The 14,555-nt window shown below is 46.6% G+C and overlaps 1 protein-coding gene across 1 annotated transcript in view; it reads right to left on the bottom strand.

Moving 5' to 3' along the window:
- LOC119384790 (transformation/transcription domain-associated protein-like) overlaps nt 1–14,555 on the bottom strand; it is a 946,434-nt gene that overhangs the window by 657,268 nt on the left and 274,611 nt on the right. The window contains 1 exon segment of the mRNA XM_049413130.1: nt 8,937–9,181. Coding sequence (XP_049269087.1) covers nt 8,937–9,181 — 245 coding nt within the window.

The raw sequence follows: 14,555 nt of genomic DNA, 5'->3' as shown, positions 1-14,555 counted from the left end.
TGTTATTTTTCGCGATATGAAAGCTGCCTCCCCTTAGGAATAAATCTGTTCTTTCACCATGTTTGTGACTGGTAACTGTTCCTGTCTCGTAAGAACATACTTAAGGCTTCTCTGCAGCTTTTTTTTGTAATTTTGCTTCGAAGTATTTGAAAAATATTTGAGAAATATTTGAAAATTACTCGATTCGCACTGAATTTTTATTACAGTCGAACCCACTTATAATGATCCCACATATAACGATCTATCGGTTATAACGACCATATTTCGGTGCACTTACGATTTTCCTATTCTAACCATTGAAGCTGCGTCCACATATAGCGAACATTTTTCAAAGCCTCCTACTTTTACAACGAACACTTCAGACACGGTCGCGGTAAAAATATGGCGCATACGAAGCGAAAAAAAGTTAAAACATTCCTTCTAAAGCATGACAGGGGAGCGCGTTCGCGCGTGCCCCGTTCCAGTTAACTCGCGGCCATGGTGCTCGCGACTAGGATATCCCAGATCGGCGAGCACCGCACGCAGATTTCGGACGCTGCGAGCGAGGTCGCTCACTTTCCAGGCGTTTCTTCAGTGGCAGAATGGCAGCGAGGAACAAAAAAAATAGTAGGCAGCATGAAGCCTTGCAGTCAGCTTTCGCACAGTAACCTATCCTGACGCCGTCCTCTGCAGCTACGACCGCCTGCGATGAACCAAACAATGCCTTGGAACGCAAGAAGGCATACGTGCAAGAAGTGATAACCGCGATAACTTTCCATCGCAAAAAGGTTCACTGCGTCCCTAAACTCGTCGACGCCACAATGTGCCGCAAAAGGTCGTCCTTCTTTTCGGTAACGGCAGAGACCGGTCGATCGGTGATTACGACATCCACGCGATTGCGGCGATGCTTTTGCGGATAAGCATCAGAAAAGAGCGAAGGCGAGGTGGCGGCCGCCGATGAACGTGCCATTATAACTTATAGCCGACAATCTTATCACAGTCATCTGTAGATATCCGCTCGGCTGCGCGTGTGGCGTACGCCGTACACTGCGGATTGACGGCGGCACAAGCGCGCCATGCTGCCTGCCGTTCGCAAGTTCGCCGCCGCCGCGTGGTGCGAGACCGTTTTAATGTGCGCGTCGCTTTGTAGAAACGAAAGTAGCTCGCTGATGTTGCGTGGCGAGGGCACCGAGAAATGTCGATGCACTGACAGCGAGCATATGCTGCGTGTTTGACTACGTGACAACTCAAGTGCGCCGCGCATCGTCGTGCAGGGCCGCGAGAGAATCGCGGAGACGTCGAGTGCGCGTTGCTTGCAAAATGCTTGTTTTCGCCGCATTGAACGAAGAGGCTATAGTCGCCACACCCGTGCACGGTCCAGAGTGAAGCAAGCACGAAGAACGTACAAACGCGCACATACGACATACAGCAAGCGGCCCGGCAGTGACTCCGCGAGCCGAGTAGGCGACGCGCTGCACGCAACTAGCCAGGGATGATCGGCTCCATGTCGCGGTACCGCGCTTCGGTGAAATGGTGTCAGCTCATTGCAAAGGCGGTTAATTCACTCGTGAGCATGCAGCGGGCGTCGCTTCACGACGCGAAAAGGCTTAGCTTGTCACCGAAGGGGTTGTTAGCACTTTAATAAAAGTGCAAAGAAAAAAAACGGCTTGGCCGCTAAGCGCACGTTTTTAAGGGCGAGTCCATTTACAACGAACTACTGATATAACGACCACTTTTCGCGACACTTTCGAGTTCGTTATAAACGGGTTCAACTGTATTCGAATTCACTTCGCACAGCTCTAGTTATAACTTGTGGTCAACAAGCACAAATGCAGAGCAATTCTACAGCGACCAACATGCCCATTGACACCCCACCCACTGAGAGGCAGAGGAAAAGCTTCATGGTAGGCACTCGATAACTCCAACTTTAAACTTTCAGCTCATTCAAACACATTTTAAATTTTTGGTTGGCCCACTATGTTTTCAGGGTACTTTAATTCAAAAACCTTCATGGCATAAATTTGGTTAATTCATACTTTTTGCTTGTCCATGCCTGATAATATCTGTCACCTTGGGCGCTTTTAGCTGAACTAGCTGAACATTTGTATTTTTATGTTACTAACAGGTGCAAATTATACCGATTGCCTGCCTAGAAAGCAGCCAAACTAGCCAAGCTGCACACACAAACAATTGCATGTTGACTGAAAGAAAACGGAAAGCAAAATGGTGTGGCCTTCAGTCATGAGCAGAATGCTTTTTAAGTCACTTTCGCCACTCTTCGATAGTCACGCGGAAAAGCGTACCAAGATTGGGAAGGGGCCACCACCTGTCGTGGGATTTTCCTTAATTAAACACTCATACAAGCGCCGTCTAATAACCATACCAGATGATTGATGACATCTAAAAATATTACTGGCAATCATTCACAACCGTCTACGATGTTGCAGCCTCCCTAAGATGCAACAAACATTACAACAAAAGTCAGTATGCTACCCCAAGTCATACTATGAGAAGATCTGATTAGTGAAACTTCTGATAATTAAGACAAAATCCTGGGGTCATCTCATGTTCCAGTTATTGACAACATACTGTACTGCTTGGTACATTTCGATGAATGGGCAGTGTTTTGCGAGCTGGCTCACTGGCTAAAAATGTTTGGGATGTGTAGTGGAAAGCCCTTTTTGGAAGAAAAAAATGGGTCTTGCACTGTGGCTGCATCTTGAAGGAGAATCACAGTTTACACTCTGCTTTTGTGCAAAATAAGAACAAAATTTATGGCGTTCAGTACGACAAGAATCAATAATACAGTCGAATCCCGCTATAACAAATACCGCTACAACAAAATTTCCACCACAACGAATAATTTTTCTGTGTATTTCCGCTTGAACAAAGTTTTCACGAGTGCCACCACATAAGGAAAAGGAGCTGGCCTAGGACTGCAGCGAAATTCCGCTAGAAACTCGACCATTTCTCGTTGCCGGAGCCGTGTGGCCACATCATAAGACCCGTGTCTTCATCGGCGATGTCTGCCACCACATGCACATCCACGTAAATTTTTCGCCATTGAGATGCTTGGCGACACATCGTCCATCCCCCATGATGCTGCTGGCAGGTTTGATGCGCTTGCGGGCCGCGGAAGAATCGTTCTTCAAGAAGTCCCGCCATGTTTTTGATGTAGCACTCAAAACAAAACTACTGCTCGTCGTCACAAGCCCTGCGATCATGAATCACATTCATGGCGTTTTGAAGGCACACGCGCGGCCAGCACGCACCTAGTCCAAGCGTAACTACATTCTGGCGCAACCGCTGCGAACACAAATGTGGCCGTGTTGACGCGATCGTGGGCGATCATGAAAGTACGGGCTCATCCAACGTACGCGCACAGACTCAAAACAATGTCGCTGTCAAAACCGCGGTAGACGCGATCACAGATAGCAACGAAGCAGTTCTGAAGGCACGCGCACAGCCAGCGCGCACAGATTGAGAACAGGACTACCGTTTGCCGCAATCGCTGCGCAGGAAACCGCAGTCCCTATCGTCGCGATCATCGATAGCGAATACGCTCAAATACGCAGCTAACACATCAGAAGAAAGATTAAAGGCAATCAAGTCGCAAAACGGCACAAAGCGTTTCGGCTTTCCTTTCACTCGCTTATGAATGCGGTAGTGCGGAGCTTCGGCACTTCATTGTTAGTTAGCCTCTAGCGAACTTCGGTACGCTCCTTCGTAGCGCTACGTGCTCAGCACGCTTCGTGGGTAGCCTGCATGTCGTATTTGCTTGTATATAACCCACGTGTATAACTCACCGCCTTCCTTGCTTGCACCGAACTTACGCACCTGTATTCACCTATAACCTGCACCCAGAGTTTATCACTAAATTTTCTGTATACAGTAAAATCTCGTTACTATGAACATCAGATTACCGAAATTTTCAGATTAACGAATTTTTTTTTAAATCCCCACCAAAATGCCTATATTGCAAATGTAAAAAACTTTCAGTACTACGAATTTCAGAATACCGAATATTTCAGATTAATGTACGTAATTTAACCCCGAAATCAACAAGGTGCTTCGTTGTTACGAAGTTCTGTGAATGTTCCGGTACGGAAATCACTGAATCTTACACCTATCATCATCTACAGCAGATATGCGCCGGGAAACCCGCTTCAACGGGTGCAGCCCCATCAGCGTCGACATCAACGCGAGCGTCACCAACCGGTCAAACTGGTCAAACCAAATCAAACAACGTCGTAGGCTTAGTCTCACTGTTGCCGCTGTTCTCACCACGTTTTCAGTTGCTGCTGTTTGGAGCTGCGAAGTTGAGATCGTGTTGTGCGGTCAGTTTTCTGGCAATGAGTTCTCCTGGCCCCAGCGTTAAAAAAAAAGCGATGCCAGTTTTCGCTCAAGAAAAAAGTGGACATTTTGACGGAGCTGAATGCTGGAAAAAAGCAAGTGGACATGCGTGATATCACGCCGTCAACAGTGGCAACGATACTGAAGGATCGGGAGAAGATCGTGAAATTACATCAAGAATCACAGCTGGCTACCACAAGAAAACGCTTGTGGCTGAGCAACTACCAAACCGTCGACGACGCCGTGCTCACATGGTTTAAGGATGCCAGACAACACGGTGTGCCTTTGTCAGGCCCTATTATTCAAGAAAAGGCGCGACAGTTCGCGGTCGCTTTGGCCACCTCCGGCTTCGATGCAAGTGCCGGATGGCTCTATCGGTTCTGGCAAAGGAATGGCGTCATGTGGCAAGTCGCGTGTGGGGAAGAAAAGGCGGCCGATGCCGAAAGTGCGAGTGCCTGGCGGAACGGGCGCTTTCAGGAAATTGCCAAGTAGTTCAGTCCAGACGATGTTTTGAACGCCGACGAAACGGCGTGCTTTTATCAGCTGTTACCTGATAAGACAATGAACTTTAAAGGTGAAAAATGCAAGGGGGAAAAAAAATCGCGTCTTCGCATGTCAGTGCTCTTCTGCTGCAATGCCACAGGCACGGAAAAACTCAAGCCTCTTCTTACTGGCAAGTCCGCCAATCCTTGCTGCTTGAAAAACGTCTCGTTGCCTTGCGACTATCGGACAAATAAGAAAGCATGGACCCGAAGACATCCTTAGGAAGGTTGCGGAGGTGGAGGCATGCATGCACCAGTGCCTGCTTTTTACTCGCCAGAAGAAGATAAGCGACTTTTTTAAGCAGTAAATTGGTTCCACTCGGTGCCCAGTGTTTTCGTTTATTGTTTACGCCCCAACACATGCACCTCCTGCAAAGGTACTTTATTGTCGCTGTTGTGTTACATTACCGACATCATTTTTCAGTACTAAGATATTGCAGAATAACGAATTAAATTCGGCGCTCCCGCGAAGTTCGTTGTAATGAGATTCTACTGTATTTTGCGCATGTTATACACGAGAAAATACATTCACACGGTGTGTGGCCAAGCACGTCCAAGTTTGCAAGAATTCAATCCAAAAGACAATGCCTGTGCTTACCGAGACCAAAGGACGAGTCATAATCATCAGATCTTCCCAACTTTTGTGGTCTATAGATGAAATTTCGCTGCAACGAAATTCCGCGACAACAAACCTTTCGTTGTAGCGGGATTTCGTTGTAGCGCAAGAATCGGAAGAAGAAGAGACTCTTTCTCACAAGGGCAGAACAAGAATGTCCTTGTTCCTTCTATTCACCTCCTTAACTGTATGCAGCAGAATCTCAGTATTACGAATCTCAAGGAGGAGCGAGAATTTTCCTATCCCTTTACCATCTAAAGCTAGCAAAATCCATTTTCAAACCATGATATATGCACAAAACATTTATTTCCATCAAAATAACTCGCGTATGTCTTGCCTGAACACACGCAAACAGACTAATACAGTACAGCTGGCAGCCACTAATGCACACGTCAAAGCTTCATCTGAGGCAAACTCAGAACTAAGAGCCAATGTCCGCTCCACCACAGTCACAAGCGAACAACAGGAACGTTGAAGCACTTCATCCCTTTTTCAAATTTTACTGCCTTTAATCTACCGCTGTGTTAGTCGAGTACCTTCTGTGCTGCGAAATCACTATCAACGATTGCGTTGACAGCGACCGCGGTTTCGTGCACAGCGGTTGCGGGAAACAGTAATTCCGTTTTGAATTCGTGTGCACTGGCTGCTCACGTGCCTTCGAAACTACGTCATTCATTGCTATCTATGACCGCATCTGCGAAGGTTTTGTGTGCAGCGTTTGCAGAAAGCAGAATGGCTTTGACATAGTGACTGTTGGATGCACTTTCAGAGTTCAGTCACTTTCATCGTCGCCATGATTGTGTCGGCGGCGACCACGGTTTCGGGCGCTGCGGCTGCAGCAAACGATAGTTCATTATCAATTCGTGTGCACGGTCCATGCACGTGCCTTCAGAGCTACATTGCTGCTATCTACAATCGCATCTTCCGTGGTTTTGTCCACCGTAGTTGCAGAAAGCAGCATACGATCGCGTCGATAGTGACTGCGGTTTCGTCCAAAGCAGCTGTGGCAAACGATAACCACAATTCTGACTACCTGTACGTTAGCTGCGCATGCACTTCCGAAGCTTCTGGAGCACATTTCTTTCGGACGTCACTTGACTGTTTCAGTACCAAAGTTCATATCACCCCTCGCGACATGGAAATGTGTTCGGAACATTCGAATTTTGGCCCATTGGATACAACAGAATTTCGCCGGGGAACTTTATGAATTCGTATCAGACCAAAGTTCACATTAGACGGCTTAATATCACAAAAATTCCTCTGTATTCAGCCGTGATCAAATGTTCGGGAAAATCTGAATATGCGACCTTCAAAGTGAATATGCTTTAAATGAAAAAGACATCTGATTCAAATTCAAAATATCGGATATTTGTGTAGCACGTCGCCATTTAGAAATGCTCTATGATACAGCAAGCATGCGAGAGGGCTGTAAATTTATTTGCAGTTTGGTGGTATCAGTGGCGCTGGTCACAAGATGCAAATTTGCAAAAGACAGTTGGCACGTGGTTAAGCGGGGTTCCTAGCAGGTACCAAATGTATTCACAAGAGCCCGTGTGAACACCGAAACGCCTGATATGTCTGCTGGCAAGCTTTTCCAGACGTGGCTGTGATAATTTGACTGCTTGAACGACGTAAAAAAGCACGAATTCATTTTTTTGGACAGCCAAATTTTTTTATTATTTTTCAGTCGCTAGGGAGTCCAAAAAAATGGGACGCTGCCTGTATGGATATCGCATCAGTCATCTGCCAGTGGCCCGGAGGAAGAAATATTTGAGGGAGAGAAATCTGTCAGATATAGCAGTAGAGTCATGGTTGCGACAGTAGTTTCCGCAACCATTCAAAGAAGCCATAGCGCTGAAAACACAGAGACCAAGGAAGAGGACAGGAGATGTGCTTCTCACAACTGATTTTCATTTATGGAACGTGTTGTACTCATACCAAAGATGAGGACAGCAAAAACTGCATCAGTAGTGCAAGCCAGCATTATCCAGATACGCTATTTCCTTTGCACTCAGAATAACCGAGGGGTCGCTAACACTGTTGGCACCTTCTTTTGCAATGCGGCTGGCCTCAATTATCTCCCGTGTACTCTTATCAATGTTCCTACAGACGGGAGATAGTCGAGGCCAGCCTGATTGCAAAAGGAGGTGCCAACTGTGTTGGCGCCCCGCCCCCTCAACTACCGTATTTACACGGTTGTAAGTCGACTCGAATGTAGGTCAACCCCCCTAATATCGCACGGCTAAAAGAAAAAATAAAAGTGCGAGCGCATTTCCTAAAGAACATTTATTTATGATGTCGCCGAAGAAAACGAACTCGAATTTGGGTGTCCAAAGGTGACTTCAAGGAGTGCTTCAAAGCTATGCAAGAAAGCTAGCTTCGCGGCAATACGAGGGGATCATTTTTAGGAAATTATCCGCAAATAGCGTATGACGGTGCGGGTTGTACACGAGAAAATATGGTATATGTTACAGGTAGAGTCGGAATGTAAACATAATGTCGTAACCATGCCACAGCGTGCCTGATTTCTCGTTTGCTTTGGTTTCGGTTGTAAGTCGACCTTGCAACCGAAACTAGTTTTGATTTCGAATGTAAGTCGGCCCCCCCAACTTCGGATTTCAAATTCAGATAAAATGAGTCGACCTACAATCATGCAAATACGGTACTCTGAGTGCAAAGAAAATTACGTATCTGGATGATGCTGGCTTGCATTTTTGATACAGTTTTTTCTGTCCTCATCTTTGGTATGAGTACAGCGCGTTTCATATATGAAAATCAGTTGCGAGTAGTGCACGTCCTGTCCTTTTCCTTGGTGCCTGTGTTTTAAGCGCTATGGCTTGATTGAATGTACCAAACCAACTAACCGAAAAGTCTGTTCTGCAACCAGATTGGAATGAACATGGAGGAAAAAAAAGAATATAGGAGGCAGCGCGCCTAGCGTCCACAAGCCAAACTCCTCTGAAGCCGCTACTTCCCCGTGTTCGTGTCACAATTCCAATCACGCTCGTTTCATTTTCTTTTTTGTTGAGCTCATGGGAAAAAAAAAACAATAACTGACAAGTGCAGACCTAGTGTCCACAGGCCAACCTCTTCGGACATCGCTCCACCCGCGTGCTCCATGCTCTGGTCAAAATTCCCAGCATGCTCCCATGCCATATTTTATGGCTGGGCTTCAAAATTGTCAAGTCACATTCCCTCCTAGTTTTTTTTTTTTTTTTTTTTTTTCATGGGCATGACAGAGGGCGTGCTGCCATCATGTGCCCAGTATTGCGTTGTCCGAGTAAGCACTCTTTCGCCTCCCAAACGGCTCTTGATTCATGGCCATTGGTTCTATTATTTAACATAACAGCGCAAGTGCAATGGAAGATTTCAGTGCAAGGCCATCTGGCTAACGATGTCTTTCAGAAGGAAATGACTTGTGAAGTTGTACCAACTATGGCACCCACCACGCCTCCGAAGTGGTCAAGGACCTCCTTCTCTTCCTTGGAGCGCACGGCCGACTGGAGGGCAGCCGTGCGGGCATGTGCCGAGGAGGCAGCCCCGGCACCAGCACCACCTGCCGTGGCCCCACCCGCAATGACACCTGTGCCGGGTGGCAGAGTGTACACATCCAGTGCCTGCAGAGCATACTTCACCAGCCGGATGAACACCAGCGTCTCCTTGGGCTGAAACTGCTTCTCCTCCAGTGGCCCTGCACATGGGCAGAACATTCAGCTTGAGAGCAAGCTTTCACTATAAAGCTTCTATGAAGACCGAGAAAATGGTCTCCTGGATGGCAGAAGAAAGGGCTAAACATATAGTGACTGTCGAAAACAGACCATGTCTAGGCCACCAAGCAATTCTAATTGTGTAATAAAAAGAACATCAATTCTGTAAATTGTAGCTACAAAGACAGCTACATAAAAAAGATTTGTGTATCGTGCCAGTAATTAGTGAGTAGGACTACCAAAAAAACTCATTTATAATCTAACAATGTCATATTATGCCGCAATCGCATATCTCCCATTTGTTCACTTGAAATTTTATAACGGAAGTGTCACAAGGTTAATAGCTAACACGCAGTGGCCTCGTGCGGCGCTGTTGCTTTGTGTGTTGTGGCATCACGCCTCGAGACTGAAAGATGGGGACGCAGGAAAATAAAGAGTTACAGGCAAACCTCGTTAATACGTACCCGCTTTAAACGTACTAATTAGGCTTGTGCAAATATTCGAGCACTTCGAATATTCGATCGAATATTACAGAATTCGAATTCGCTTCGAAACGAAATTAAATTCCAGGAAATTTCGAAGTATTCGAAATGAACGAATAGACATATATAAACCGTATGTAACCCCCTGTAAAGGTGGTTTCACTGCAGTGGAGGTGTGCTATACAGTGAATACACCTTTCCAGAAGAAATTTGCACTGCCGCGAAGCCCCACTTCAAGGTTAAATGCTGTATGTTCTCGTAACCTCGTAAAACATACAGTAAAACTGCCCTCTATTAATTTCTCTATTTTCCCAGAAAGAATGGGTAAATCATGACGGACTGACGTTGAGAGAAGCATGCGTCATGCTGCCCACGTGTCACCGCGGTGTTGCAGTGAAGCAGATCTTCTTTTCCGCAGGCGCACATTTCAGCTGCACTAAGGTGCGTATTTGGGCCGGTTGGTACATGTTCAACGATACGAAAAACAGCGCGACACACAGGACAGTGAAAGAGACGGACCACGAGACCGCTTTTCATTTTGTTTTTTTTTCTTGCGCTGGCAGCAGCGAGGCTCGGGTGCTCAACTTGTCACTCATTAGTATCTCTACATTGCATTGCCTTGTGGCTCCTAAGGGCCATCGGTTCTGCAGATTTGCGGCTAAATCGGGATCGGGAATTGGCACATGGCACCCATTGTTTTCGAATTAACCGGGCTGGTACTGACCGCCGCTTCAAATTATCCACTCAAATTTACTTTGAAAAATACGGGGCCGCAGAAATCCTTCTAATTATGTGGGATTTTGAAATAACCGAGTTCGAATTAAAGAGGTTTTACTGTATTACCCTCACATTGATTAATCATTCTTCAAGTTTAAAAGCTTGTTATACCAGCTTATATGCTCCGAGTATAGTAAATTTTAAAATGTAACATATTTTACATGCTATCACTTGCATTCTACCGAACGCCAAATCCTGCTACTACTCAAAGTTGCTTCCACTTCCCTTTGAACCAAAAAGAATGACATACGTCTATGCCTTCTTTCAACTTTAATCCCTTCAGGGTTTTTGCCGTACATGTACGGCAGAAGCTTCCTGGTACAAAGGGTTTTCGTCGTACATGTATGGCATAGCGTTTATTTTTAAAACGCGCGCCTTTTTCGATCATTTATCTTGCTTGGCCTGTGCTGCCACGCTTCGGGAATACGTGGAATTTTTTTCATGCGCCGATGTCTCTCCGTTGTATTTTTTTTTTCGCTTCCCAAAACAGCGTGCCGCCTATCGCTTGCCCATCCGAGCGCGTTCACGGTGCAGCTGGTTTAAAGTGCGCGCCCTTTTCGATCATTTCTCTTGCTTGGCATGCGCTGCCACGCTTTGAGAATACGTGGAATTTTTTTCATGTGCCGATGTCTCTCCGTTGGTTTTTTTATGCTTTGCAAAATGGCGCACCGCGCACTAGCTATCGCTTGCGCAGCCGAGAGCGCCCACGGCGCGGCTGATTTCAAACGCGTGCCTTCTCCCATTTCTCTTGCTTGGAATGTGCTGCCACGCTTCGGGAATACGTGTATTTTTTTTTATGCGCCAATGTTTCTCCGTCTCTTCTTTTTTGCTTTCCAAAGAGGCGCGGCGGCTTGTAGTCTCGCATCAGAACGCACGCACGCGGTCCGGCTGGTTTCGGTTTCGTCCTTCGGGTGGTTTTCGCTTCTTGCGCCCGCAAAGCTGATGGCTGTTGGTTTCTAATCTCTCAAAGGGTGACCGCTTGTTACTGTCTCGTTTATTGCTCCCCGGCGCACGATTACATCCGTTTCCGTGCGGCGCTAAATTACACAAACGACGCCACCGTGATTGCGTTTCCTGTTTTGGGGTCTCGGAAAAACTACTACGTCTTGTTGGCAATAAGACGAAGTATTACTGTAGCTGTTTCACTCGTTTTGCTTTCCGGACAGGCGCACAACCATAGTTTTCTTCCGTGCGCTCACTGACGCAGTTCGCTTACGCTATGGAAGCGCGCCGGTTGCGCTGCTGCCGGTGAGTCGAGCAGCGATTCTTCCGATGCGTACTATTCCCCAAGTGCCGAATCAGAATCGGATTCATTGGATTTAAGTTCGTCAGACGAGGATATTTTGACGAGTTCAGACTCCGATGACGATCAAGGAGCGACATCTGAAACGCGTGCGCGGCGAGCCATGCTTCAAAGACTATCACACGCTGAAAAGTTTTTAGTGTTGAGCACGAACGTTTTTACCGGAAACGTACTCTGGTGCGCTAATTTTTGTATGTCTGTGAGCTATGTTTAATACAATGCATAATTTTTTATTTATAAAAAATTTGAAGCTTTTTTTTAGGATTCTGCTTGATTTTACTATGAATAAACCATATGTATGTAACAACAAAAGATTTTTCTGTTACTTTACGGTCACGAAAAAAAATGTTAGACAATTTTTTTCCTAAATGAATCATCTGAAGAATTTATTTCAGCAATAAAAAAATTACATTTTTGGACTGGATTTCGCGAAAAAAATTGAAAGTATTCCGCTGGTTAGTTGAGTCCTGACAGATATGCTCATTTTTCTTTATTATATGTAATATAAACTATTCGAATTCGCTTCGATATTCGCTTCGACCAAATCACTATTCGCTTCGAATTCACTTCAGACCTAAAATTTACTATTCGCACAAGCCTAGTACTAATGGCTAAAACGTAGTTGCGACGAATGCCCGACCGAGTCCCATAGAGCCCAATGCATTCGCTGACCGCTTAAGCCGTAGTGGTTCGCCCTATGCCTACCGGTTAGTGCGTACCCTGCGTACCGCGATAACTTTTTGTGCCATAATATTTTAGTGCGCCGCTCAACTTCCCGAGGCCAGAATGTGCCGCCAAAGGTCTTACGCCTTTTTGAGAAGTGCGCAGATCAGTCGATCCCAGATTCCGACTTCCGCGCGATTGCGGCGACGCCTTTGCGGGTAAGCATCGGGAAAGAACGAAGGCGAGGTGGCGGCCACCAACGAATGCGGCGACTTGACTTATCGCCAACAACCTTATCACAATAAGTATCTTCAGCTATCTGCTCGGGCACGCATGCGACGCAGCGCTACTTTTTAAGCCTACTGCACGCTTTTATTAGGCGACAACCTGAACGCGCTGGGCCGCCGATCGCTGCCGCTTCGTTGTGCGCGGCCGTCTTCAAGGCTGAAGTTGAATTAATGGCACAAATGCTCGGGCAGGGACGAAGAACTTCAGCCATGTACCAACTAGCCTTACAGCAAACGCTACTAAGCCGTCGTCAGGCGCGCACCGCTTTGTAGAAGCGAAAGCTGATCGCTGTTGCATAGTTAGCATTGCGGGTCACGGGCGCCAAGAAACCTCGCTGCATTGACGCCATCACACTAAACGCACGTGTACGATATAGCAAGCGTAGCGCAGTTGTAACCACACTGCACGCTTTTATTAGGCGACCACCCAACGCGCCTCCGTCCGCTGCCAGGACCGCTAGAGCATCGCGGAGTGCGTATCACTTGCATGAAGCTCGTCATCGCTGCGTTAACCGAACAAGCTACTCGCCGCATCTGTGCACGATCTGGAGCGAAGTGGGTATGAATAACATTCCCACGATAAATGCGCGCGTGCGGCACAGCAAGCGGCCTGGTTGTGACGGCGTGAGCCGAGTAGGCAACGCGCTGCACGCAACTAGCCGGGAGACGATCGGCGCCACGTGGCCGTACCGCGTTTCACTGGAACTGTGTCAGTTTTCGTTTAGTAGCAGATCGCGGTTAGATGCACGCACATATACCACGGAAAGCAGACATTGTCCGTTTTGTCGCTATGTCGGTCACTGCATTGACCGCGTATCCCGGACCCTGCAATAGTTTCGAAATGCTCTACGCGCTATCGGGCGGTCGTGCGAGTGTGCCAGGATCTTTTCTCCACTTTGGCAAAAAGAAAGAAAAGGCTTTGCAGTGGGTACTTTAGGCAATATTTAATTGCTGTGGCACTCTATTTATTTGCTGGCAGTGATGGCGTATCTAGGAGATGAAAATTTGTACTTAAAGTTTAATGCGTACTACCGTTTAGTGCGTAGTTATGCCGCGTTCCCGGCAGGTACGTATTAACGAGGTTTCACTGTAGTTCGTTTTGGGCTCTCGTGCGCGATGTCTCGTTTTGCCATCTAGCCTCCGGCTATCTTCCGGCCATCTGCACTTGTATCAACTGGCGTCGAGGATGGGCAGTTACCAGATCTGTCATACATTTACACCTTGACATAACGAAATCAGCAATTCGCTTTGTTACCTAGAAACATAACTATACTAAAACTTACCTTCTCCCTTTTTTTTTTTTGCAAAGTACTTATGTATACAGGCAGCAACAGTTTCCTGTCTTACATGGAAGGGATCGCAAGAATGTTCGAATCATAAGGCAGCATGACAAACAAAAGCTAATTTTAATCGTAACAGCATAGTTAGGTGAGCTAGTTGGTTCACATTCTCATATAAAAACTTTGAGTGCAAGAGACAATGCAGGACGAAAAAGAAAAACACACACCACATTGCTTGCGGTGCATGTTTCCATTCTTGGTCCTGCGTTATCTTCTATGCTCAAATCTTTTATGTGCTAATTTCAACCCCCTCAAAACACCAATTGGCCACCAAGTCTTGAAGCTGCACCAGCAAAGTCCTCTTCACAGTAGCTGTACAGCCGAAAGAAATGCATGTCCAACACATTGCAGTAACCAGTGTGAGCAAAGCTATCACACCAGTTCTGCCACGATGGCTTGCCATCAAAACATAGGGTGCTGCCCAGAGTGACGCAGTTTTAAACGTAAGCTCTTTTGCTTTTTGTGATGCCTGGCATTTTTCAACGCTGCACATTTATCAGACTGAG

Source organism: Rhipicephalus sanguineus, chromosome 3 (assembly GCF_013339695.2).
Source record: "Rhipicephalus sanguineus isolate Rsan-2018 chromosome 3, BIME_Rsan_1.4, whole genome shotgun sequence".
Lineage (NCBI taxonomy): Eukaryota > Metazoa > Arthropoda > Arachnida > Ixodida > Ixodidae > Rhipicephalus > Rhipicephalus sanguineus.
This window is presented reverse-complemented; position numbering and strand designations above follow the sequence as displayed.